This window comes from Phanerochaete carnosa (genome assembly GCF_000300595.1).
Source record: "Phanerochaete carnosa HHB-10118-sp unplaced genomic scaffold PHACAscaffold_5, whole genome shotgun sequence".
NCBI classification, from domain to species: Eukaryota; Fungi; Basidiomycota; class Agaricomycetes; order Polyporales; family Phanerochaetaceae; genus Phanerochaete; species Phanerochaete carnosa.
In genome coordinates, this window is record NW_006767632.1 from 3,488,680 (window position 1) to 3,511,524 (window position 22,845).

Below are 22,845 nucleotides of genomic sequence, written 5' to 3' on the forward strand. Positions count from 1 at the left end.
CCAGACTGCATTGCTGAGGTACGTAGCAAGACGAAGGCGGCAGCGAAAGTAGACTTGGAGTCGGCGAGACACAAAGCCGGTGTATTGCTAGTAGGTGGGCAAACGCATTATATAAGACGCATTACGGCATGGACCCGGAGACGCCAAGATGGTGATTAACGCAACGCAGACGAGCGCGTCGCGGCACCATAGAGTAAGGACATATCATATGCACCCAGCCACATCTAACTGGTGACTGCGTGCCCGTATGATGCAGGTAAAGTAGCCAACGGCGCACAACGCCGAAGCGGCTCTCTGCACGTGTGGCTCTCAAGAGATGATTGTAAAAGATGAATTAGTAGTGTACCAGCAGTAAGTTATGTTTCCGAGTCGGAAGTCTAGATTACAACAAGTGGTAGTGCTTTGGTCCTGTCACCGTGACCGAGATCATTTCAGTACTTGCCACAGACACAAGGAAGGAACCAGAAGCCTAGACATCTATCAACGTCACAGTATCTTTGGCCGCCGCAATTGGGTCGCTCTCCGAAGCGAGATTTCCTGCACCAGCTGCGACCTGCGTATCGCCTTCGATCATAATCCACCTGAGCGATTTAAGTGAGTATGCGCTTTTTCTACGTGATTGTACTAGTAAGATAACCTACATAAGGAAAAATGATAAAAGATGAACTGAGTAAATGTTGGAGCTAGTAAGCGAGTGGTAGGAGAGGGAATAGAGGAGCAACATACTGTTCCAGGTGATTAATCCACCACCAATCTTGAAGGTATAATCGAGCCATCCGTTGCAGGGCTAACATATCAACATCAGCCTGGTAGTCACCGCCATGACGTAGCTTGCCTCACCATGCGGAAGAGCATGCCAAAACCTCTCAGGCTCCTGTTGTGCGCCTTTAGAGCGAGCTTCTAGCCAGTAAGCTCGCGGACTCACATCAATACCACAGAAATCTGGATCGTGACATATGCGATGGAGATTAATCTGGACAGCTGGCTGAAGTGAAGATATGCTCAGGATCGTCAATTTGGAAATGCAGCAAATGGTGCTCACGGCTGCCTATCCGCATCAGCTTCTCGGTGAAGACGGCAGAGAGCCACATACATAAGGACATCGAAAGAAATGCTGAAGATCTGCCCCAGCATCATCCACTGTGCAACGTCAGGTCAGAGACTGAAGACGCTTGATCGAGGGAGCTTCCCTACTTCGAGTTCCTCCACGAATGTGCGCCCAGGCCACAGACGACCGAAGGAGCTGCGACTGGTCAACCAATGCTCAGCAGAGCTGTGGTGATATGACTTACATCCATGAACCTTGTGCGCCCATTATTGAATACCCTCAGCACGGAGATGCAGATACATTCCACGTACCTCCAGTCCACCCTTAGAATGACCAAGATGAGAGCCCATGGAAGAAGTGACAGACAACTTGAACATACCAAATCCAAGGACAGCTAGTGCAAACTACAGAAGCGATAACTAACAGTCGCGCACCACATAAACCAACGCTACTCACTAGGGCAAGCCGTATTTTGAAGCTCCGTCCTCTGGATGCTGCGCAAGTAAACGACAGTCAGAGTATCTGATATAGTTATGCCCGTCCGGTTGACTTACCTTGGGAGTATATGACGGTCATTCCAACTTGGGCGTAGAACACCGTAATCATCTTGGTAGACACAGTCAACGGAGTCCTGTCAAGACGATGCTACGAGGAACCAAAGTACTCACTGCGAAGAGTACAGAGAACTGCAAGTCTTAATCAGACAGGCACCATACATAATACACATCACAACTCACCATAACAGGCCTATGAAGTGATCGCATTCACCATCGATCATGAGGATTCGAATAGGTGTAGCATTGCCGTAGCTCACCGAACACCAGGCACTGTTTTATCGGAGACCGAAGAAGGCGTATCGAGTGTCAGAAATGCCCCATCATGTCGCTCATAGATCAAGATGGTGTAAAACACGTTGATGAGCTGCACGGCGGCCACTCTGGTTGCAAGTTTTGATTCAGATAAAGCTTCAAATGGAGCTAAATAATACTCACAGAGCCCATGATCGTGTAAAGAAAGAGCCAAGCTTTGACTTTTCCTGGTCGATGCGAGACTTCGTCGGGGAGCACATTAGACAAAGGAGCATGATGCTGCGCAGAGAGTCAGCCGCAGCCTTCCAGCTTGCATTTCGAACCTGCTTACATGACTGCTGGCTCCACAAGCAAGGGCAGCCGGCCTTGGAACAAGGGCACCTCTACGGCTGGGTCCGCTGGGACAGTGCTGTTAGACATGAGTAGGGCGAGAAGGAGGGTTAGACGTTACGGCGTTTCTGAGGCCGTGCCTACTTATAGGCACAGATATCCTGAAGCGTAGAGTGGTCCATAATGAACTCTATCAAAGGCACTTCCACATTGTTCCGCAGTATACATGTGCCGGCCTCGGCGCACCTGTTGTCTCTTCCAGGCTCCAGGCGGCAGTGCAAGTTCCTGTCAAAGGAATGGCCCGGAGTTTCCAGATGCGAAGACCAGTAAAGTTGAGACTTCGCTCACGCGAGCTCTTTTCTGGAAAACATGCCCGTGCCGAAACTGTCACGAACACCAACTACAGTGCGTATACGCTATGCCAGCTCGTGCCAGTCCACAGGTGGTCGGACAGTGCATGTTTGGTCCGCAATTCCGAAATGAAATGCATCGCAGTACGGCGACATGCAAGTAACAGAACAACAGTGATAACGCGAGTCTTGTTTGTAGATGCAGCACGAAAGGGGCGGTAACATGGGGGGCAACAGGAAGGTAGCGTCGACCAGATGAGTGACAGCCGATGGCGACATTAATGGCAGCGAACGCGACGGCCGCGACGGTGCAAAAGGAGAGGATGAGAAGAGGACTTTGTACATCCAGGCTGCATCGCTGAGGTACGTAGCAAGACGAAGACGGCAGTGAAAGTGCGCGGAGAAGCGTGCACGCGCGGCGCACAGAATGCAAAGCCCGAGGTTCGATTCCCCGTGTCGGAACATTTTTTGCTCACTATGACTCGTATCGACGGAATTGTGGCAAAAAATGAATCGTATTTGAATCGTAGATACAAGTCCCAGTGGTACACACGAAGGAGCAGAAACACCGGACGTCGATGGACATCTCACACCAAGTCTCGTCATTGGCCTACAGATTCTTTCTCCAGATAGCTCTCCTCGACCGTTGTCACCGGTCCGATGAACCATTTTCTTGCGGACACGATCCATGACACGGAGGCAAATATAAACACCGACATGACAATAACCACTGCGTAGTCTGCTGCAAGCGTCAGTTTATAGCATAAACAAAAGTAAGCGACGGCCTACTCATCGTGCCCGCCGTAGGATGCGCCACTGGCGGGAATAACAAGAGCAGTGTGATGAAGCAGACCCAGGCAACCGCGATTATACCAAGTGGCATGTACCATCTGCCGAGACTGAAAGGCCCAGGAACCAGCTTGTTTCTCCCAGAGGTAAGGCGCAAGAATATCGGAGTGATGTAAGATATATATAACCCGATAACGGCGGAGCTGTGGAGAGGCGATGTCAGCATCGCATCTGTCGTGTGACCAGGGAGGCCTACCCCGCCAGCGATGTCAGAGCAGTCGCAGAGAACCCCAGAAGGCCACAGAGGCCAGCAAGCGCCACGACCAGCCACACCGCATTCACCGGCGTCTGCGTGTGCCTGTTCATCTTCTTCCACCAGCGAGACCCGGGAAGCGCGTTATCGCGTGCGAACGCGAACACGACCCTGGAAGCATCAACGGCCTGGGCAGCACCGGTCACATACTGCGCAGATATGGAGCTGTCAGTGCTGATTCCGATACGCGATATGCAGGGCGGGCGGCCAGACGCACCTGCACGACAATGATACAGGACCATATGGCAAGCATGCCACGCTTTCCCAGCACGCTGAGAAAGAGCTGGCCCATTGGGAGCGGGAGGTCGGTGTCAAGGATGGCGTCCACGGATGCGGTTGCGAACGATGCTGCGATAAAGAGAAGCCAGCCTAGCGAGGCTGTTGCAAAGACGCTGATAAGGATGGCGATGGGGGCAGCACGAGCGGCGCCGGCTGTCTCTTCAGAGATGTGGGCAGCAGAGTCGTCTGTTGAACTGGACGTTAATCTAGGCACCACTCTAGGTCGCGATGCACGACATACATCCCGTAAGGGTCCACATAGGCGCGGTGAAAGCCATGAGGAAGGCCCAGCCATCTATCGAATAGAGCCTTCAGTATTGTACTCCAGAATGATCTAGAGACAGGACGCACTATTGCTCCAGCCCGTATTATTTTCGAAGTCAGTGAAGGCAGTTTTCGTGGACACCCTTTGGTCCCCAGAGACGACAAGCAAGCTAATGATTGTCGCTATCGACGTCCCGACTGAGAGCATATTTCAGCGTCGAGGCCACATAGCATGTACCACACGCACCAGTGATGATAACATAGAATATGTTCAACCTCGCGAGCACACCGGTTGCGGAGGAACAGAGCATTCCATGGGTGAAAAGGAGAGCAAGGAGGATCCCATAGGTCGGACCATTTCCAAGTGCGACTCTGCCGTCCGTGCCTACGTTCACAGCAGTCGTGATCATCTGCGCACTACATGCATATATAAGAGACAAATGTATGGAGTCCGCATTAACACAGCACGCACCATGTGAAATCAATAGAGCAGACGAGTGTCACCTGGCCGGTGATGTTTGCCCATCCAGTGATCCAGCTCGCAAGCGCGGAATATTTCGGAGGTGCGAGCTTTGCCGAGAAGTAGTATAGTCCAGCACTCGTGCTAGAAGAATATGAGCGTGCCGCCAATGATGTGGAGCGAATGAGATAGCTCACGGCATGGAGGATGCGAGCTCTGCCATGCAGGCCGCCACCGACATAACGAACAGACAGGGGATCAGCCATCCATAGACCATACCGACATGACCACCTGCGGATACGTGAGTCACATTATTTGCCAGCCCGCTGAGCCTGACGGACCCGAAACAAGTGGGAAGGAGAAGGTCGAAGTGACCGATGAGATGACGCCCATGATGGAGAAGCCGAAGGCGATCGTCTCGAGCATCTAAAATGAGGCACTCTTCAGTGTATGCAAGTTTAGGAAGTCCGTGATTGACTCACAGAGAACTCTCGCTTGAATTCGGACTTGTACCCAAGCTCCGCCAGAAGCGCATCGTCAGCGTGGCGTACACTCAGCAGGCTGCCATTAGGACTTCGTCGCTCCGCGAGACCAGAAGCGGTGACAGTGGTCGTCACTTCGGCGCGCTTGCTGCCCTTCTCGGAGTCGGACATGGTCGTCAAGAGGTAAGGATGAGGGCGACCCTTCCCGAGACGTAATCACCATGTCCATAGTATTGAATGGGAAAAATCCGCAAGTACATGAGAAAAAGATAACCGCGGGGGCGACGTGGCTGGAAATTTACTAATGCAGAATGCAGTGGTGTAATGTTTGAGGTACCGTGTCGTAGTCTGTGATAAGCCATGTGCGGATGGGAGCTTCTCGAGCTGATCGGAATGGCACCGTTTAGATGACCACACCGAAGCGCAGCACAAAGGTGAGAGATAAGGGACGGACAGGTCGTACCTTGCGTTGATATTGACACATTACTTGCGGTGCGCGATACATAAGCATTCCAGGACGCTTAAAGACACCCGCCAGGTATAAGAGGTGTCACAGCTGCAGCGCTCCGAGTCGCTGCTGGTGTGAACTTGAACCCGTTGATGAGCTGACCCGACCATATAGTAGAGAAGTCCCAGGATTATTACTTGCCACGACGTATGGCTTCCGATGTCTGGAATTGTGCTGCACAAGCGAGCGGCATGATAGTCCTGACGAGGACGCGACCTCAAGCATGGGTTCGCAGCCAAGCGTTGGGCGCTATTTTGTGGCGCGGGAGACGCCGGCGGCCGAGTGTTCTACCAGCTGGCGCCCGCTGTTGTCGATCTCTGCCCGGACGACAATGTCCGTCCGACATCCAACTCTCTGAACAACCCTAACTTTAACCATGTCATCGTCGCTTAACTTTGCTTGCATGCAGAGCAGACCTGCGCTTCGCCTTGATACCACGTGAAAGCGAGGGCGGACAGCGGATGACGAACGCAGCTCAGGGAGATCAAATAGTGAGCAGACTGACCTCCAGAACTTCTGCCGAGAACTAATTTTGGGAGCGCATACAGAGTTAGCGGAGCTCATGATTATTTTGCATTGTACTTTACCGACCTTGCTTGCGGTAAGCGTCCAAAAATCATCAAATTGGTTGAGCAGGCGACTGGACATCTCTGCAATCGATGATCAGCTGCAAACTGTGAAACGCATGAGAAGACAGAGGGAGCGCGATTAGCGGCTTCTGTGTTAGATTTTATTCAGTAACACTGAACGGCACTCCCACAGCACGACATCCCTGCGCGCGCGTGGTCGCGTAGAAAAGAATTGTCTACTTTCATTTGCGTCAGAGCTCGCGGTGCACTAGCCACTTCTGTACTCTTCCGCTATACATTAGCGTGACGTAGGGTCGATGTTTCCACCCTCATGAGAATGAAAGGCATAATTTTGTAATGTCTCATTCGCACACCCAGGGCTGACCCTCATGGAGGGCTTCTCCCTTGATATGCAGTCCTAGTCTCGCATATATACGGACTGACGATGACAAGCTCAAAGTGCAGGGCAACGTCTGTGTCTTACCTCTCTCACTTCGCCACACTCTGGTGCCAAACTAGCAGTCGAAACAGCAGCAAATCAACATGCCACGCAAAGTTATGATTGGGTTTGGTGTCGACGTCGATGCGGTGGCAGGCTGGTAAGTGTCCTCGAGACCCTCCGTTGTCGAAACTGACGGCACCCTAAAGGCTCGGCTCTTACGGAGGCGAAGACTGTCCTTCGGACATCTCGCGCGTGGGTCTTTTTGGCTATCTCTCCCACACATGCACGTCATGATAGTAATTATGTGCAGGGCATGTATGCTGGAGAAGTGGGAACGCTGCGTCTGTTGAAGCTGTTTGACAAGTACAACATTAAAGCGACGTGGTTTATCCCTGGCCACAGTCTGGAGACATTCCCCGAGCAGATGGCGAAAGTCCGTGACGCGGGTCATGAACTGTCGGTATTCATGTCGCAGCAGCTCTTCTGCCGGATGCTGACAACGTCCCACCAGCGGCCTTCACGGCTACTCTCATGAGGTACATATACAGCGTACCAATCCAAAAGTGTCGCATGCTGATGAATTCCACAGAATCCGACATCGCTCACCCCCCAGCAACAGACAGATGTTCTGAACCATACTTTCGACCTTCTGACCAAGTTCAACCACGGAAATCCTCCGAAGGGCAGCGTCGCCCCCTGGTTCGACATCACTAACGAAGGCGTGACGATGCTTCTGGAGAAAGGCATCGAGTATGGTCAGTTTTGACACAGGATTTATTTCGTGCATCTCATCTGACTGTATGCCCAGATCACTCAAACATGGCGCGCGAGTTCGTGCAATTTCTGTAAATTGTGAATACCACTGAAAATTTCCTCCGTTGCAGCTCTCAGGCCTATTACCTTCGCGACGGAGACCTTTGGCATAAGGTCGACCGATCGGCTGGTGCTCACACCTGGATGCAGCCCTTGAAACGTGGTCAAGAGACAGGTCTTGTGGAGGTGCCTGCTAACTGGTATTCCATTCCCGCTGCGATGAAACCGTGATTGCTTAGAATGCCGCTCAGGTATCTAGACGACATGCCACCTCTAATGTGAGTGTTGTACCCTGGAGGGGGTTACAGCATTGTTTACCCTCTGCTTAGGTTCATCAAGGCCAGCCCCAACTCCCAGGGATGGGTAAACACGCGGGATGTGGAGGATCTGTGGAAAGACATGTTCACATACCTCTATCGGTACGCTGTCTTCCGGGAATACGCTTCGTCAGGCTGACGTCCGAATAGCGAAGAAGAGAACTTCATATTCCCACTCACGATCCATCCTGACGTTAGCGGGTACGGTTATTGGCTGCATTACTTCCGCATATTTCTGACTAGTCTTTTGCAGGAGACCACACGTCCTGCTCATGCTTGTATGTACTGCGCTACTCCGTCTAACTGACACTAAACGTATCCTGTCTTTGTAGGAACGCTTCATCGAATGGGTTAATACCCACGAGCACGTCCAGTGGGTGCCTCTGATCGAGATGTCGAACGAGTTCAGAGCGAGGTGCCCGCCGCCCGCGGGAGCGCGGATGCCGGCCGGATTCCAACCCAGCTCTTAGTTCCGGACAAGAAGAGAAGCAAGACCATGTACAATAGCTGAATGAACGTCATATTACAGTTTCGACTGAGATGTAGTGCCGCTCTGTGGACCTTGCAATTGTCAGCCTGGATCCGATCTCAAAGTTCTTGACGACTCCCGTGGCTGCCGGGGCTGACGTCGGATGGTATGCACAAAGTGTCAGGCTAACAGTTGTTTGATCTGCAGTTCGCTCTGCGTTGCTATATCGTCGCTTTCGGATCATGGCCTTGAGGGCCTTGCTACTCTCGTTATGTTTTTCTCGCTTTTTGCCTCGCTGTTTCTCGCTCCCCTTGGATGTTCTGTCCTCTGATGGTCTGGATACCACCACAGAACTTGTCGTTGTCACCGCAGTAGTGACGTCGAATGTAGAGGTGCTGGAGACCTCTACCGTCCTTCTTGTGTCTGCGTCGTCCGCACAATCCGCCCCTTCACCGCCATCACCTGAGTCGACAAGCGAAGCTGCTTTGCCAGCACCATCCCCAACGTCACCGGCGCTGGCACTGCCATCATCTGCGCCATCGCCTGCACCATCTCTTCCGCCATCAACTGTCATCGACTATGTCACTATAACCAACACGATCACTCCACCGCCGATAACTGTCACCATCGAAAACCCGCCTGTGGCGACGACTGAAGTCATTACTACGGCTCCTTTGGCTAGCTCTGCGCCGACGTCGACTTTGTCTACGGCTAACCAAACAGCCTGGTCCGTGCCGCCGCAGATTACAGACTTGTCATGCTTCAACGTCTCCGAGTTTGCATATGGACAGAACAATATGCAGGTCGTGCAGGGCATACCCGTAGAGGCGAGCGCAACCACCGTGGCACCCCTCGCCGTGGCATCGACGGTTCCCGGCGCTGCCGACGAGCCGCCGCCGACGGCGCCCACCTGGGATAACTCCTCGTCCGTCTTGCAGCTCTTCTATCCCGCAGGCTCCGTGAACCCGACGACGCAGCCGCAGGGTGGCGCGGACTTCTACGCGGCGCCAATCGACATACACAACGCCCAGAACGTCAGCCTCGAGTACAGCGTTTTCTTCCCGGCCGACTTCGACTGGGTGCTCGCGGGGAAGCTTCCTGGGATATACGGGGGGCACAAGACGTGCTCCGGGGGCGACGATGCATTATCATGCTTCAGTACACGGCTGATGTGGCGGGAAGGGGGCGCGGGCGAACTGTATCTTGTGAGTAACAGTGCAGTTTTTCCAGCTTGATATTGACCGCCATGATGTGCACAGTACGCGCCGAAGGACAGACAGACCGAGGCGCTATGCTCCACCCCACCAATGTCTGTTTGCGACCAGACGTATGGTCTGTCCGTTGGCCGAGGGTCGTTCAACTTCACACCCGGAGGTTGGACACACGTCAAGCAAACCGTGTGGCTGAACACCCCTGGACAGCAGGACGGCGGCTTCGTTCTGGAGGTCGACGGCCGCGAAGTTATCAATCGCGACGACGTCTTCTACCGAGATGTGGCTTCAGCGACACCAAACCCTGATGACGATTCAGGGGACGACGGAGCCGACGATCCTGACTATGATGACCCTGACGGTGACGATTCGGATGGCGGCTCGGAAGGAGACAGCTCTGGCGGAGACGACGGTAGCTCTGGTGGGTCCGGAGACGACATGAGCCCTCCGTCGGATGCTCCCGACACGCCTGATGTTCCACCTACGGCCGACCCGTCTCCGGCCCCTGCGCCTGAGCCCTCACCAATGCCTGCCGCACCACAGCCCTCGCCACCTTCTCAAGCACCTCCAGCGCCACCTCCAGCACAAAATCCTGGACTTGGAGGACTTCTTGGTCCGCTTAGTCCATTGCTCAATGGCCTCGGTTCAACGCTTCCGTTGAAAAGGCAAGAGGCTGTGTACATACCCTATGCTTTTGTTGGTCTTCCTGCTTCCGCACCACCAGGGAGCGCGCCTGCAGATATCGCCAGCACCCAAACAGATACTTCAACCGCGACAACGACGCCGGCAACATCAACGCAGACGGTGTATTTCCAGACGACCAGTACGACTACAACATATGTAGTGGAGGCCACGTCCGTGAGCAACCCGGTGCAGGTACTCAGCCAGGACCCACAACCGATCGGGTTCTCTGGTTTGTTTTTCAGGTGAGCTCGATAATACAGCCTTCTACGTTCGAGGAACTAAGTACCGTTTCAGCTCGTTCTTTGGCGGACACGAGGAGGAATACAAGACGCCTCGAGACCAGTATACCTGGTTCAAGGACTTCGCAATGACCGTCAACGCTTGATATCTACAACAGCTTCTCAACATCTACCTATTGTCTACATATGCTTGCTAGTTACGCTTCCCCTGTTGTGTACTCTTGGTCGAATTAGCCTTCTTGCATTTTTTGACATCTCATGAGCAACATGCTAAGAATTTGCTCGATCCTATGTAATTTATTGCTATCAGAAATATCGAGGGTGGGCGGGTGAGCTGAGTTCGAGACGATGGCGCCAAAGCACACCTTCCACGTACTCTCACCCTCCCTCTGTGAAAAAACGCGTCGTGCTGAAGAACAGAAAGCGACTAGCCGAGGATGTCTACACCTATAGGCAACAAACCGCTGAAGATTGCCTTCGTGCATCCGGACTTGGGCATAGGTACGCGAAAGTGCCATTACGTGGCGCGTTACTCACGGACATGGTATCCAGGCGGTGCCGAACGCCTGGTTGTCGATGCTGCTCTCGGTCTCCAGAATCGAGGGCATAAAGTAGATATATACACGTCTCATCACGATCCGAAGCACTGCTTCGAGGAAACCAGTGACGGTACGTGGCCGTCGCTTTACCTCAGGACGTCCGTGACCGACGTTCAGGAACACTCAGTGTCCATGCCATAACCCCGCCTATTCCTCGCTCCTACAAGGGGAAGCTCCACATACTCTTTGCCACTGCGCGACAACTCCATCTGGTGGCCCATCTCCTGCGACCTGGAGCTCCGAAGTACGACGTGTACTTCGTCGACCAACTCTCGACATGCGTCCCGCTTCTACGGGGCCTGGCCAGGACGCGCGTAGTTTTCTACTGTCACTTCCCCGACAAGCTTCTCGCGGATGGAGCTTATGTTGAAGGGCAAACTCGGAGAGGTGGGCTTCTGAAGAGAATGTACCGCTTCCCGGTGGACAAACTAGAGGAGATCACGACTCGTAAGTACACTCTGCTTGCTAGGTGTCGTCGAGCTGATGGACAATGGACTGCGCCTAGGCAATGCGGACGTGATCCTGGCAAATTCCAAGTTTACTGCACGGGTATTCGAGACCCACTTTCCCACGATAGGCTCGACTCCTGCCGTTGTATACCCCGGTATTAACCTCGCTGCTTACGACAACGTGGTTACGGATGGCTCAGATGCAGACGTAGCTCAAGTACGGTCGTAAGTTGCTGTGTCCTAAGCCATGGCTGTAGCTTACTATATGCATAGAGATCGGCCTACCCTTTTGTCGCTGAACCGTTTCGAAGCTAAGAAGAACGTACCCCTCGCAATTGACTCTTTTGCAGCACTGCGGAAGAAGCTGAACTCGGGATCTAAACTAGCTAACCTTCGCCTGGTTATTGCGGGTGCGTCCGCCTAAGCTTCTTTGTGTACCATGACTCACGGGCTCTAGGCGGATACGATCCTCGTTTGGAAGACAACATGATGACACTCGTCAAGCTTATCGACCGAGCTAAGGCGCACTCATTGACATACAACGTCATCACACCCAAATCGTCGTCTACGAATGTCCCGCCATTCAACACCACGCAGGAGGATCCCACAGTCTTGTTCTTACTCAACTTCACTACTGCTCAACGGTCTGCTCTTCTGAGGTCAGCATCGACTCTGGCTCTTCTGTACACCCCCGCCAACGAGCACTTCGGCATCGGCCCTGTCGAGGCTATGTACTGCGGCTTACCGGTGCTGGCTTGCAACAGTGGTGGCCCAACCGAGAGTGTCCTTGACAAGGAGGGCGAACGCACGGGCTGGCTGCGCGAGCCTGACACTGATGTCTGGGCGGACACACTCACTGAAATCGTCAACCTGCCCGTTGAGGAGCGCCAGGCACTCGCTGAGCGGGCGAAGCGTCGAGCCATCGAGAACTTTAGTATGGACGCAATGGCGTGCGGTATTGAAGATGCTCTACAGACAGCGACAGCCCTCGGGCCAGTTCGGCGGTCGAGCGCTATCTGGACTCTGTTCTTCGCTCTGTTGTGGGCTTGGGTCGCGCGAGCGTTCATAGGTCGATAGACGGATATATACGTATTGGAACTGGAATGATTTATGCGGACTATGCCTAATTACAGTGGTGGATGGTACAGTGAACTTGTGTCTGAGAAATCGCGAGATAATGGTACAGTACCTACGGGTCGCATACAGCGGGAAGCATGATTTCTACAACAGATTAAAGCAAAGGGATGGAGGAAGATAGCAATGAGACAAGTACTAACTACATAGCAGATAAATCACGTATCAAGATGGGAAAGGGACACCGAATCATCCAAAAGCAGGTATAATCCGATAGCGAACCCTGAGACAGCGAGTATATGCTATTCAACTGTCCCCATCCGAGTCTGACGTTGTGGTATTCTGCTCAGACCGAGAGTTACGAGATGGCGCTCGTGAAGTCACCCTCGACGTCGTCCTGGACGTCCCCCTTGACCGCGCCCTACGCGCAGCCCGCTCTTCGTCCTGGCGGGCCAATTCCTCCCGAGCCTGGTGCTCACGAATCTCCGCCTCGGTCATAGGATATCGCTGCAGGCACTTGAGCTCGAACACTGCCGGCAGCTCTGCCCCACATGCGAGTTCCTGCACGAGGCCGTCGCTCGGTTCGACGATGCCGCCGAACATGGTCTGAAGTCCGAGCCAGTCGCAGCGAAGGAGAGTGTTGAACATGCGTCCGCCGGGGACGCCGTGCGCGGTTGAGCGGTTGTGCCAGTACGCCTGCCCAACGAGCCGTCGGTGCGACGCTGGTGCATTCTCGAGCTGCTGCTGCGTGACGCGGCCGTACATGAATTCGTGGATGCACTCGATCACGTCGCCGCAGGTCACGCCGAGCTCTTCATCCGAGGCCTTCACCTGCAGCTCCCAGGGAACACAGCGGCTAAAGACGCGCAGAGACTTGACCCGCGGCCAAGTCGCCGGCTGGTGGCGGCCGTCTGCCCAGGAGCGGTGCCCGGGGTCACTGGAGCGTTGGCACTGAGCCGTCGGGAAGAGCATGTTCCACTTCAAGTACGGTCTCTCATCATGATTGTCTGGCGGCGAAGCGAGCAAAGGGTTCAGTTCGAGGTTGGCTTTGACTATCTTTACCAAGAACGCGTCCAGCACGGGCCCATCTGCGGAAGTTCGTCAACCACGACACGATACACGAAAAGGAGTGGGCATACAGGAAGGATCCTCAGACCACTTATCAAACTTGTCAAGCCCATCCGCCGAACCTCGTGACGGCCTGTGGGCAGGTTGCGATGAGCCTGTAGCCGCTGCGGGGACGCCTCCTGCTGCAGGAGGTGGCCCGAATCCAGGTGGAGCTCCAGGCGCATGGAATGGCGTAGCTCCCGGCCAAGCTGTGCCAGGAAATGCACTCGGTTGTGCAAAAGGGGTCGCATAGGGCGGTTGCGCGCCCCACGCAGCGAATGGTGGGAAGCCCATCTGAGGGGGGGCTGAGAACCCTGCCATGGGATGCATAGCCGGGGTAGCGCCGGGCATCGCTCCTGGGGCGGCCCAGGGCGTGCCGTGCGCGGAGGCAGGTGCAGATCCAGGAGCAGAGCGGGGCGATGCGTTCGCGAATACTGGATACCCTGTCCAGTCCGTTGAGAACCCATCTGGCCTCATCGAGGGCATCGAGGGCGAGACTGCAGCCATACCAGGGTGCATCCCGGGAGGAAGCGCGACAGTAGGCATGAAATACGATCCTGGCGGCATACCGGGCATTGCACCTGGGACAGTGAGGAAGGGCATTTGTTGGGTTCCGGCGAAGGGTGTCGATGTCGGATAGGCTGCGGCATAGTTGGGGCCTGCAGCTTGTTGAGACCGCATCCAGTCAGGCATCCTTGGAGTAGACTCGGGGGGAAAGGTGGGCACCACAGGCGGTGAAACCGGTGGTGACCGACCTTCAGGAGTTGGAGGTTCTGGGATAACAGGCGTGAAGTGCATGACGAGTAGTCTTTTAAGTGCGCGTCTAGGCCAACAGCAGCTTGTTCGGCAAAGATATTGTCTGTCACGAAGACATGAGGACTGCTGTGCTGCATAGCATGAGCGAACAACATACCAAAAACGATGAGCTTCTGCCGTTACGGTAAGATCTGACTCGAGTTCTTGCTGGCACGTACTCGCGGGTCCTGAGGCCTGGCGAAGTTGGTTCTGCCATGCAGGCCCGCACTTAAGAACGGATAAGACATAGCAGTACGAACAGCCTCTCACCTAAAATATCACAGCCTTGACACGAGTCAAACAGAGTCAATTGCGTGCCCTCAACTTCGGGATCTGGATATCATCATGACCATCGTGCGCCCAGAACGAGACTCAAGCTTACAAGGTATATACAGGACTGTGGACTGTGCAGAGGGCTTCGTTCGTCGAGGCCGAGGACTTATTCAACTAGCAGGGGATGATTTGAAGTCAAAGCATGGGGCGTGGAAACCTCTAGAACGCAATCAGCGAGTTGTCAGATCCGAGTCTGCCTCGAGGCAAGCGACCTTCTTGGTGCCCGTGCTTGATCCGCACCGGATAGGGTACCATAGCAACTTTCCCAGCGACCACCAGGCCTTTCGTGTGGTTCATGGACACAAAGAATAAAAGAACGAGAGGCACCACAAAAGCATCACTCGCGAAGCCAGTTACCAGGCGTCGGCTGGACACGCAGAACAACATCGGGCCGGGCGCGCCTGGTGGCGCCGGTGCCAGTATCATAGGAAATACAAAGTACAGAGCATAGGTACACGATGGTTTGAGTAACAATTGTTGCGTACAGTAATCATGATAAAATACACTGTCTCAGGAGTTGAGGAGCATAACAAAGATATTTGGAGCCGAGAAACCGAGTCGAGCTTTGGCATAGGGGTCTCTCCGTGCGAGCTTCTCGAAGAACACCTTGTCTCTCAGCCAGTCTAACGAAAGGGTAGCATGAGCTGTTGCACCAGATGTGAGAAGCAGGACACTTACCGACGCGCCTGAAGCGGGTTGGAAGCTGGGCGGGTGAGAAGTACGAAAACATGCCGTTATTCGCACTTGCCGCCGCATGCCGCCGCACTTGGTCTTGTACTCGCGGGGCCAAAGACTCGAACTCCTTGTCTGTCACCATATTCTCCGTGTAACTACAACGTTGTCAGATGGTGAGATTCGGAACCTGAATTTGAGCCCTACTCTTTCCAGATCGCCGAGCATATGTCACCCATCGCGACTCCGTTAGGGTTCTTCACGACTGTGCACCAAGGGGTATACTCCGTGATGATGATAATCTCGGATACACGGGGCAAAGTTGCCGGTTCTTCTTTCGCAGAAAAAGGGAGGTCTCGGTCGCGCGCATCCGCATTGAAACCGCTGGTTTGTCCTTGTGGCGTAGACGTACGGTCTGTTAGAGAGTTATATCGTCAAATATTCGGACACATACGCACCAGTATTAAGATTGAAGAGTAGCTGGAAGCCCGGATTACTGTTCGTGAGGACAGGATTGATCTCGAGGTCAGTGTTCAAGAGGTATAAGTCCGTCTGGGACAAGACGGGACCGTCTAGTTCGTTCCCTTTAGCGCAAAGATGCCAAAATCCCAGAAACTAGTAACTCACAGGAGGAACCCGGCGACCACTTACTGATAGTATCCGCCATTGCTACGTCGAACAGAGTGAAAGCGCGAATTTATAGTAAGCCCGGGACTGCTCGTAACTGTCGTGGCAGCAGCAAGGGGAACGGAACTGATGATCTGAAGAATACGCAGGTAAATATAGCAGCTACAACAATCTACCAGCGAGGCAAGGCCGAAGTAAGTACCAAGAAAAAGGTTCTGAGGGTCCGCGCATTTATCGCTTGCCTCGTTGCACACGCATGAATCACGGAGCGCTTGGGAGATTTCCGAGCTGATAAAGCTATACTCCTTCCCGCAGTGCTTTCCTGTACGCAGAAGAAATATCCTCAAGGCTTTCGACAGTGGCAGGGATGATTCAGGGCATAGGTGGCGGCCACAGCCCTAGTCACGTAGCGATCATGTTCATCCTAACTTAACTTAACTTAGGGAGCTAGATCAGATTAAATCGCAGCGATGAGATATAGGCGTCAAGATTAGATTAGATTAGGGTGCTACGCATTGTGCGAGGCTTGAGTGAGGCTCACCGACATCCTTCACCCGTATCGTCTCCTCGCCCATCATCTCCTCTATAGGGTTACAAACCATTCCATCTGCATAAATATCTGATAAAATTGTTGTAGAAATGGCACCAAAGGGCGGAAATGCGAAGAAGGAGTCCGGGAGAGCGAAGAAGGCGGAGAACGAGGCGAAGAAGCAGGAGGCTGCAGCTGCAGAGAAGGTGCGCAGCAGACAATGCCAGTGAGTATGGATATATGCTTATGACCGTGCTCTTTGTTGTAGGAGCACCGTGAGGCCGAGAAGTGGCAGGACGGCCCAAAGTCAAACAAGAAGGTCGAGGATAAGGAGGAGAAGCGCAAGGCCGAGCTTGCGCGGAAAGCAGAGAACGCTCGCATTCTGGCTGAAGAGGAAGCATCTGCGCCCAAAGCCAAGGCCTCGCCCAAAGCGGGCGCGAAGAAGGCTGCATCCAAAGCCGCACCGAAGCCCGCAGGTCCTGGTGCAATCGCTGCTGGTGGAGGTCTCGGACCTAGCGTCGCAGACGTGCCGAAGGAAGAACCAGAGAGCTTTTCAGCTACCGGCATTGACAATGCTTTGGACCTGATGGAGACTGTCACTGCCAAGATGGACAAGGCGAGTGTCGGACAGCGGGCTGCTGGTATCGAGCAACATCCAGAGGTGCGTTCTATGTTTGGTACACCCACCAGGTATGCGCGATATCGATAGTCTCCCAATTATCCAGAGACGGTTCAAGGCGGCTTTCGAAGCATACAAAGAGCAGGAGCTCCCGAATCTCAAGGTGGAGGTATGAAAACACTCCTTGTTCCAGGAATCCGCCTTGATGATGTGCATGTTCAGCGTCCAGGGCTGCGCCTCGCGCAATACCAGGTATGAGACTTAATCGTTTTTATCGACACTATTACTGAGACGGCTGTTTACAGGAGGTCCTGTTCAAACAATTTCAGAAGTCCCCGGACAATCCGTAGTTATCGTCTCACCGGTTCTCGTAGAACAACCTCTGAACCTTTTGCTTTAGATTCAATCAGACTGCAATTTCATACGACGCATCGAAGGAGGAGAAGGTCGAAGCCCTCAGGAGGAAGCAGGAAGCGGTCGAGAATCGCCTCCGCGATCGGTCTTAGATGTATCACGAGCTGCGTTGTTTCACCTTCACAGCATACTCGCCATGTTGTAGCCATCCGTGGTACGTTTAGTTTGTTGAACGGCATGAGTGCACTACTAAATGCTCTGCCCTTAAGCGTAAATGCATGAAGCGTCATTGGACCCGATTCCCCGACAGATCTGTAGCCATGCATCTTGTATTGTCATTTAGCAATGTATTTTGATTCTACGCTACCCTCCGTACTAGTAGCCTGTGTTAACGGCGGAAGAAACTCGTTGCCGTTGCTGCGCCAGAGGCTAGGGCGCCTATTCGTGTCATGTCCACGTGAATGGGCGCTTGTTAAGCTTTAAATTTATGCTCTAGTCCTGTCTCTTCTTCCACCACGTCGACATGACCATCCACTCACGCAACTCCTCTCTGTCCTCGCGAGGATCAGTGTCTCTGGAAGCAAGCACCCCGCCCTTGCCTCAGAATGATTCTTCACGCACGAACACTTTGGTCGTCACCCAGATGCCGCGCGCTTTCTTTGAGCCCGCCGTCCTATACGCTTTGCGACAGTATTTCGACGGCTTCGGCGAGATTCATACGTGGGCTCCGCTGAAGGCCTTCGGAAGGGTACTCGTCATCTACTATGATGAAGAGGCCGTCGAACTTGCTAAAGAGAGCTCTGATGGTCTCTTCATCGACGCCGCAGACTTTCAGTGAGTCTTCTTCGCGCCTCTCTTCTTCTGTCTCTGACTTACATGGCCTTCAGCCCTGGCGTGACGCTGCGCGTCTTTCGTGCTGACCCCACGCCCCTCGACCAGCTCGATAATCCTGATCTTCTCCGTCCCCCACGACTCGAGAAGAACTTTCTTATCTCCCCACCCGGCTCTCCCCCGGTGGGCTGGGAGCAGATCCAGGAAGATGCCCCGAACAGTTCTCCCCTCGCAGATGACATCATTGCTGCGTTGAAGAAGCTACAGGTCGAGCGCGAGGATAAGAGCAGCGCTGAGATGCTGATAGAACACGAGAATGACGAGGGGATCGCCATATTCGTCGAGGACTGTGACGCTGACGTTGGCGATCAAACGGCTGAACAGCCCCCTGAAGATGATGAAACTGAGTGGATTTATGGCCAAACTCGCCGACAGTTCAAGCCGGCACCTGCGGCGCTACCACCTCCTACCGCTATGCCACCACTCCCGGCCCATGCATAAGGCAAGTCTCTCTTTCACGTCTATAATGCCTTACTATTCTGTATTGCGCTCGTGTGATGATTACCATTTCAGACCTGTACCGACCTTTCGGGGTGTGCGGATAACTTGTATTGCCTTTTTATTCTCTGACTTCACCTGCATACTCGTGATATACATGCTGACACTGTCTTTACCAGACTGTTTGTCTTCTCATCGCTCGTCTCCAACTGTCATCGCCACATGGTGAGTAGCAGCTCTTACTTTATACGTAAGATGAGAACGATTCAGACCTGTTCTGACTCCCACTTGGAGATATCCCAAATATTGCCAATTGTTCCTTCTGATGTCTACTCTTTCGGCGCGACGTTCGACGTGTGCTGATACCCGTTTTCCTCTAGAATGTTTCCCACTCCCCGGACCTAGGATTAATACTATTCTTCGGACTCGATCGCCATCGGAAGGACTCTATGCACACTCATACCCTACCTGTACCACTATGCTATGTATGATATAGACTGGAACTTGCGGAATACAACCGTGCGACCAAGTTAGGCTGGCTAAGATTTCTTTCGCACCTGTCTGACTTCACCCAAAATAATTGTATTAGTAAATGCAGATGCCGTGAACAGTGTACGGCTGCGTGCGCGTGTGTGATATACAGAAGAAACGAAAGTGGGTGCCAGGGGCGTGAAGAATAACAGTATCCGTGGGTCCGTGAGTAGCCGAGTGGTACAAGATCCTAGACTTCTTTCCGGAAAGGGTTCGTGCTGCCTGTGTTTGCAGGCTGCAACCAGTACTCGCCTCTCGACTCTGTAGGCAGGTTCAGCGTCACCGAATGCGCGTACTCCTGAGCAAGCGTCGGTGGCCGAGACTCTTCCGCGAAGGCTGGGGCAGGCGGCGGACTGGGCTCCGGCGACGACTGACTTATCGTCGTGGCTGAGAAGCGCGACGGCAGCAGGTCACGAAGGTTCGTGCGCACGGGCTGGCGCGGCTCGGGACCCGTGCGCGGGTGGCCCGTGGCGCGTGAATAGAGTGAGTCGTTCGAGAGGCTGGCCTCGGAGAGCCGCTGCTTCGCTCGCTTCTCGGTGCGATCGCGAAGTTCGTAGTCACGCAGCGATGGCAGCGGGGACGGCCCACGGCTCGAGCCCGCCCGCGAATAGTCGTACGCGTCGAGAACCTTGTCCATGTCGCGACCCCGGCGCGCCTCCTCCACCTCTCGCAGCTTCTCCATCCGGACGTGCTCGGGCTCGGATGGCGGCACGGGCACCGCCCTGTTGCGCTTGTGCCCAAAGAGCCGTTCGCCAAAGCGAATGAGTCGCCACCGCCAGCTGTTGGGCTGGTCGAGCCGCTTCACGTTCGCAAACATGGCTGTCGCCTTGGCGCGCTTCTTACGCGCATGTCGCCGCCAGAGTATGAGGATGACGAGGAAGATGAAGGCGCAGCCGAGCGCCATGAGGAGAATCTCCCACCAAGCAAGAGGACGAGTCGTCCCTGTGGATGGTGGCGTAGAAGACACAGGCGTGTCAATGCCGCTGATGGTTGGCAGTGGTACAGCGGAGTTGGTACCCGATGGTGTAGGGACTTCGACCAAGTCCGAGAGGCAAATGCCCATCCCAGGGACGACAGAGTTGGAGCCCTGACACGTAATAGGGACACATGAGCCGCTTTGCAGAACCTGACTCGAGCTCGAGCATGCGAGACAGTTGCTGGGACCCGCACCCGAACAGCTTGAGCAGCTGGAGTCGCACGATTGGCAGGAGGACGAAGTCGTGTCAAAGAACTGGCCCTGGCTGCACGTCGGGAGACAGCGCCCATTCGTCAGAACGGGCAGTTCGGAGGAGCAGCTCGAGCATTGGTTGAACGCAGATCCGGAACAGGAGGCACAGTCGGGATGGCAGGGAACGCAAGAGCCGGAAGAGCTGAATGTGTTGGAAGGGCAGGACGAGACGCATTTGCCACCCGACGCCAGCTGATTATTAGCACAGGTCAAGCAGAACGTGGATGAGCTGGCGCATGTAGTGCAAGAGGAATCGCAAGCTGGAACACGTGTCAGCATCAAGCAGGTGGTCCAAATAGCCGATGAACGTACTGGTACAGGTCAGGTTGTCCTGAGGACTAAGGAACGTTCCGGAGGGGCAGCTCTCAACACATTGTCCCTGCGAAAGCACAAGCCCAGGCAAGCACCCTGTGCACTGTAACTGATTCACAGTTGACGCGACATTGAAGTTCGGGATTTGGCAGGACGTGCACTTCGCCGGACAGGCGTCACACTCGTGCTTGTTGTTGTCTGCAATCAAGCTCGAGCCTTCGCATACGCCGTTCCCGTTCGCGGAGACACAGCTGCTGTTCAGCGAGTATTGACCTGCACCGCAGATGATGCAGTCGTTCGAGGTGGGGCCATTGCAGGTGCTACAAAGAGACGAACAGGGTGTGCAGGCGGTGCCATTGCTGAAGCTGCCATCTGGACAAACGGTTCCAGACGAAGTAGTCGATTGCTGTGCGATACACGCGGTGCGGTCATTGGTACTTTGGGTGAAACCAGACTTGCAGGAGATGCAGTCACCTGTGCTGTCAGCGCATTGCGTGCAACCGAGCTGGCACGCTGCATCACATCATCAGCAAGAGCTTAGCCTAGAAAGGGGCTGCATACCTTGGCAATTCCCGTTAGAGTCGAGGAAGAAACCGTCAGCGCACTGCGCGCAAGCCGTGCCATTCGAGGCAGTAGTCCACCCAGCGTTACACGCACACTGGCCGTTCGACCCACAGACACCATTCACACAATTGCACGAGGATGGTGGGTTGTTGACGGTAGGCGTCAGGCAGAGACCGCTCCCAGAGATGCCGTCTTCGCACGACGTGCAACCTGCTGGGCACGCTTGACAGTGAGGACCGAAAAACCCGGAGGCACAAGACTCGCAGGAAGAGCCCGTGAAGCCCGGGGGGCAGGTGCAAGTGCCCGATGCCGAGCATATCCCGGCTCCCGAACACGGCGGAGAGCAAGCAGAGGATTGAATGTCGAGCAGAGATATGCTGCTCAACGAATTGCCGGGTGGTAGTTGCGACAAATCGGGGATAGAGTCCCAAAGGATGAGACGGTCCGTCGAGCCTGATCCAGAGGCGACGGCGACCCAGACATTAGATGACAACATGACGGAGCTAGCGGCTGTCGACGTGGAATCTCGTGAAGCATTGTTAGTTGGAAGCGCAGTGAAGGTAGCTGGACCTGAGTAGTTCGCTTGCGGATACGTTGCTATGCCCGGCTGTAGAGCAAGGTTGAGTGGCAGGGAAAGCGAAGTCGAGTTTCCGTTTGCGAAGCCAGGCGACAGCGAAAGCGAGGGCGAGGATGAGGTGAGAGCGACATGGAGTAGTTGCGGACTTGTGTTGGATGTGTACTGTCCTGGCAGGAGTCGTATACTTGCTGGCAGTCCTTGAGCAGACAGCGTCGCTCCAGCTACAAATAATACATCAGCAGCCGCCTCACATTTGGTATAGACGCGGTGTCGTGGGCAACAGGCGACAGAGGGACGACTCACTCGTGATGTTCGTGTACCCCTGAAGGCATTGACCAGCAATGCAAACAACAGCAGGAGTGGATTGAGCAGCTATTCCCATATCAGCCACACGCTGTTTGAAGTTCAACCGCAGCCATTGCTCACCAACAGACGCGCCGAGAACGAAGGGAATGACGGCGAGGAGGCTCAAAAACATGGCGAGCTCCTTAGGAGCGAAGCAAGAAACGTGAAAGGGAGAAGCAGAAAGCCAACAGCCCTGTACTGAAGGTGACAGCGGTTATGAGTCGCCCCATAATTGCCATGGTTCCCTTTTGTCCTTCGCCTGGCGGTGGAAGCGTTGTACATATGGGCGCTTACTATTGTCCTCCGCATATCCACGCCGCCTTATTGTTCCTGAAACAGTAATAGGCGGATCAAAGTTACCTGCCAACGTTGTCGAGAACAACGCCACCCCGGCTTCGGGGCGCAAGGTTGTGGCCGTTGACAGA

The 22,845-nt window shown here is 54.2% G+C and overlaps 9 protein-coding genes across 9 annotated transcripts; 5 read left to right on the plus strand and 4 right to left on the minus strand.

Annotated features, from left to right (window-relative positions):
* Window positions 1-317: 317 nt before the first annotated feature.
* On the minus strand, window positions 318-2,287 carry PHACADRAFT_257143 (uncharacterized protein). Its single transcript, XM_007396320.1, has 17 exons — window positions 2,189-2,287; window positions 2,041-2,136; window positions 1,863-1,985; window positions 1,786-1,795; window positions 1,717-1,734; window positions 1,603-1,654; window positions 1,505-1,542; window positions 1,428-1,452; window positions 1,360-1,371; window positions 1,293-1,302; window positions 1,195-1,243; window positions 1,043-1,140; window positions 926-985; window positions 841-874; window positions 727-787; window positions 642-666; window positions 318-581 (listed from the first exon to the last, which is right to left on the minus strand). Exons 1-17 carry the CDS (start codon window positions 2,275-2,277, stop codon window positions 470-472), a joined length of 912 nt encoding a protein of 303 aa, XP_007396382.1. The 5' UTR covers window positions 2,278-2,287; the 3' UTR covers window positions 318-469.
* Window positions 2,288-3,039: 752 nt separating this feature from the next.
* Window positions 3,040-5,316, minus strand: PHACADRAFT_257146 (uncharacterized protein). The gene is made up of 11 exons (XM_007396321.1): window positions 5,125-5,316; window positions 4,984-5,068; window positions 4,840-4,933; window positions 4,655-4,786; window positions 4,430-4,599; window positions 4,270-4,380; window positions 4,160-4,213; window positions 3,857-4,104; window positions 3,583-3,788; window positions 3,327-3,529; window positions 3,040-3,276 (listed from the first exon to the last, which is right to left on the minus strand). Exons 1-11 carry the CDS (start codon window positions 5,293-5,295, stop codon window positions 3,140-3,142), a joined length of 1,611 nt encoding a protein of 536 aa, XP_007396383.1. The 5' UTR covers window positions 5,296-5,316; the 3' UTR covers window positions 3,040-3,139.
* Window positions 5,317-6,680: 1,364 nt separating this feature from the next.
* On the plus strand, window positions 6,681-8,346 carry PHACADRAFT_257147 (carbohydrate esterase family 4 protein). The gene is made up of 12 exons (XM_007396322.1): window positions 6,681-6,800; window positions 6,850-6,895; window positions 6,954-7,099; window positions 7,155-7,179; window positions 7,233-7,398; window positions 7,452-7,473; window positions 7,528-7,656; window positions 7,708-7,734; window positions 7,786-7,875; window positions 7,924-7,974; window positions 8,027-8,051; window positions 8,106-8,346. The coding sequence occupies exons 1-12, from the start codon at window positions 6,745-6,747 to the stop codon at window positions 8,241-8,243; spliced, it is 921 nt and encodes a 306-aa protein (XP_007396384.1). The 5' UTR covers window positions 6,681-6,744; the 3' UTR covers window positions 8,244-8,346.
* Window positions 8,347-9,489: 1,143 nt separating this feature from the next.
* PHACADRAFT_257149 (polysaccharide lyase family 14 protein) lies at window positions 9,490-10,392 on the plus strand. The gene has a single exon (XM_007396323.1). It carries the CDS (start codon window positions 9,550-9,552, stop codon window positions 10,381-10,383), a length of 834 nt encoding a protein of 277 aa, XP_007396385.1. The 5' UTR covers window positions 9,490-9,549; the 3' UTR covers window positions 10,384-10,392.
* A 17-nt stretch (window positions 10,393-10,409) lies between these two features.
* PHACADRAFT_122257 (glycosyltransferase family 4 protein) lies at window positions 10,410-14,479 on the plus strand. Its single transcript, XM_007396324.1, has 6 exons — window positions 10,410-10,877; window positions 10,929-11,045; window positions 11,093-11,422; window positions 11,481-11,649; window positions 11,698-11,834; window positions 11,882-14,479. Exons 1-6 carry the CDS (start codon window positions 10,814-10,816, stop codon window positions 12,499-12,501), a joined length of 1,437 nt encoding a protein of 478 aa, XP_007396386.1. The 5' UTR covers window positions 10,410-10,813; the 3' UTR covers window positions 12,502-14,479.
* A 635-nt stretch (window positions 14,480-15,114) lies between these two features.
* On the minus strand, window positions 15,115-16,214 carry PHACADRAFT_257154 (uncharacterized protein). The gene is made up of 5 exons (XM_007396325.1): window positions 16,033-16,214; window positions 15,864-15,977; window positions 15,613-15,799; window positions 15,412-15,563; window positions 15,115-15,356 (listed from the first exon to the last, which is right to left on the minus strand). Exons 1-5 carry the CDS (start codon window positions 16,070-16,072, stop codon window positions 15,244-15,246), a joined length of 606 nt encoding a protein of 201 aa, XP_007396387.1. The 5' UTR covers window positions 16,073-16,214; the 3' UTR covers window positions 15,115-15,243.
* A 244-nt stretch (window positions 16,215-16,458) lies between these two features.
* PHACADRAFT_209585 (uncharacterized protein) lies at window positions 16,459-17,908 on the plus strand. The gene is made up of 7 exons (XM_007396326.1): window positions 16,459-16,767; window positions 16,830-17,222; window positions 17,287-17,349; window positions 17,403-17,432; window positions 17,486-17,526; window positions 17,581-17,748; window positions 17,804-17,908. The coding sequence occupies exons 1-6, from the start codon at window positions 16,672-16,674 to the stop codon at window positions 17,684-17,686; spliced, it is 729 nt and encodes a 242-aa protein (XP_007396388.1). The 5' UTR covers window positions 16,459-16,671; the 3' UTR covers window positions 17,687-17,748; window positions 17,804-17,908.
* A 163-nt stretch (window positions 17,909-18,071) lies between these two features.
* PHACADRAFT_257155 (uncharacterized protein) lies at window positions 18,072-19,371 on the plus strand. Its single transcript, XM_007396327.1, has 4 exons — window positions 18,072-18,368; window positions 18,422-18,867; window positions 19,043-19,088; window positions 19,244-19,371. Exons 1-2 carry the CDS (start codon window positions 18,178-18,180, stop codon window positions 18,864-18,866), a joined length of 636 nt encoding a protein of 211 aa, XP_007396389.1. The 5' UTR covers window positions 18,072-18,177; the 3' UTR covers window position 18,867; window positions 19,043-19,088; window positions 19,244-19,371.
* Window positions 19,372-19,450: 79 nt separating this feature from the next.
* Window positions 19,451-22,621, minus strand: PHACADRAFT_257156 (uncharacterized protein). The gene is made up of 5 exons (XM_007396328.1): window positions 22,502-22,621; window positions 22,379-22,447; window positions 21,496-22,296; window positions 20,935-21,447; window positions 19,451-20,882 (listed from the first exon to the last, which is right to left on the minus strand). Exons 1-5 carry the CDS (start codon window positions 22,551-22,553, stop codon window positions 19,585-19,587), a joined length of 2,733 nt encoding a protein of 910 aa, XP_007396390.1. The 5' UTR covers window positions 22,554-22,621; the 3' UTR covers window positions 19,451-19,584.
* Window positions 22,622-22,845: the final 224 nt, after the last annotated feature.

Bases quoted from the DNA above. Each gene is read 5' to 3' on its own strand.
- PHACADRAFT_257154 (XM_007396325.1), bottom strand. From the start codon at position 16,072: ATGGCGGATACTATCAGTAAGTGGTCGCCGGGTTCCTCCT. The intron at 15,978-16,032 runs GTGAGTTACTAG...GGAACGAACTAG, and splicing joins GTGGTCGCCGGGTTCCTCCT to ACGGTCCCGTCTTGTCCCAG. The intron at 15,564-15,612 runs GTAGGGCTCAAA...ACAACGTTGTAG, and splicing joins TGCTCGGCGATCTGGAAAGA to TTACACGGAGAATATGGTGA.
- PHACADRAFT_122257 (XM_007396324.1), top strand. From the start codon at position 10,814: ATGTCTACACCTATAGGCAACAAACCGCTGAAGATTGCCTTCGTGCAT. The intron at 11,650-11,697 runs GTAAGTTGCTGT...CTATATGCATAG, and splicing joins GACGTAGCTCAAGTACGGTC to AGATCGGCCTACCCTTTTGT. The intron at 11,835-11,881 runs GTGCGTCCGCCT...CACGGGCTCTAG, and splicing joins CCTTCGCCTGGTTATTGCGG to GCGGATACGATCCTCGTTTG.
- PHACADRAFT_257143 (XM_007396320.1), bottom strand. From the start codon at position 2,277: ATGTCTAACAGCACTGTCCCAGCGGACCCAGCCGTAGAGGTGCCCTTG. The intron at 1,986-2,040 runs GTGAGTATTATT...ACTTGCAACCAG, and splicing joins TTTACACGATCATGGGCTCT to AGTGGCCGCCGTGCAGCTCA. The intron at 667-726 runs GTATGTTGCTCC...ACATTTACTCAG, and splicing joins TGGATTAATCACCTGGAACA to TTCATCTTTTATCATTTTTC.
- PHACADRAFT_257146 (XM_007396321.1), bottom strand. From the start codon at position 5,295: ATGTCCGACTCCGAGAAGGGCAGCAAGCGCGCCGAAGTGACGACCACT. The intron at 5,069-5,124 runs GTGAGTCAATCA...GCCTCATTTTAG, and splicing joins AATTCAAGCGAGAGTTCTCT to ATGCTCGAGACGATCGCCTT. The intron at 4,934-4,983 runs GTCCGTCAGGCT...ACGTATCCGCAG, and splicing joins CTCCTTCCCACTTGTTTCGG to GTGGTCATGTCGGTATGGTC.
- PHACADRAFT_257149 (XM_007396323.1), top strand. From the start codon at position 9,550: ATGTCTGTTTGCGACCAGACGTATGGTCTGTCCGTTGGCCGAGGGTCG.
- PHACADRAFT_257147 (XM_007396322.1), top strand. From the start codon at position 6,745: ATGCCACGCAAAGTTATGATTGGGTTTGGTGTCGACGTCGATGCGGTG. The intron at 6,801-6,849 runs GTAAGTGTCCTC...GGCACCCTAAAG, and splicing joins GTCGATGCGGTGGCAGGCTG to GCTCGGCTCTTACGGAGGCG. The intron at 7,100-7,154 runs GTCGGTATTCAT...ACGTCCCACCAG, and splicing joins CGTGACGCGGGTCATGAACT to CGGCCTTCACGGCTACTCTC.
- PHACADRAFT_257156 (XM_007396328.1), bottom strand. From the start codon at position 22,553: ATGTTTTTGAGCCTCCTCGCCGTCATTCCCTTCGTTCTCGGCGCGTCT. The intron at 22,448-22,501 runs GTGAGCAATGGC...ATATGGGAATAG, and splicing joins CGTTCTCGGCGCGTCTGTTG to CTGCTCAATCCACTCCTGCT. The intron at 21,448-21,495 runs GTATGCAGCCCC...GATGTGATGCAG, and splicing joins CTCTAACGGGAATTGCCAAG to CGTGCCAGCTCGGTTGCACG.
- PHACADRAFT_209585 (XM_007396326.1), top strand. From the start codon at position 16,672: ATGGCACCAAAGGGCGGAAATGCGAAGAAGGAGTCCGGGAGAGCGAAG. The intron at 16,768-16,829 runs GTGCGCAGCAGA...TCTTTGTTGTAG, and splicing joins AGGCTGCAGCTGCAGAGAAG to GAGCACCGTGAGGCCGAGAA. The intron at 17,350-17,402 runs GTATGAAAACAC...GTGCATGTTCAG, and splicing joins TCCCGAATCTCAAGGTGGAG to CGTCCAGGGCTGCGCCTCGC.
- PHACADRAFT_257155 (XM_007396327.1), top strand. From the start codon at position 18,178: ATGCCGCGCGCTTTCTTTGAGCCCGCCGTCCTATACGCTTTGCGACAG. The intron at 18,369-18,421 runs GTGAGTCTTCTT...CATGGCCTTCAG, and splicing joins ATCGACGCCGCAGACTTTCA to CCCTGGCGTGACGCTGCGCG.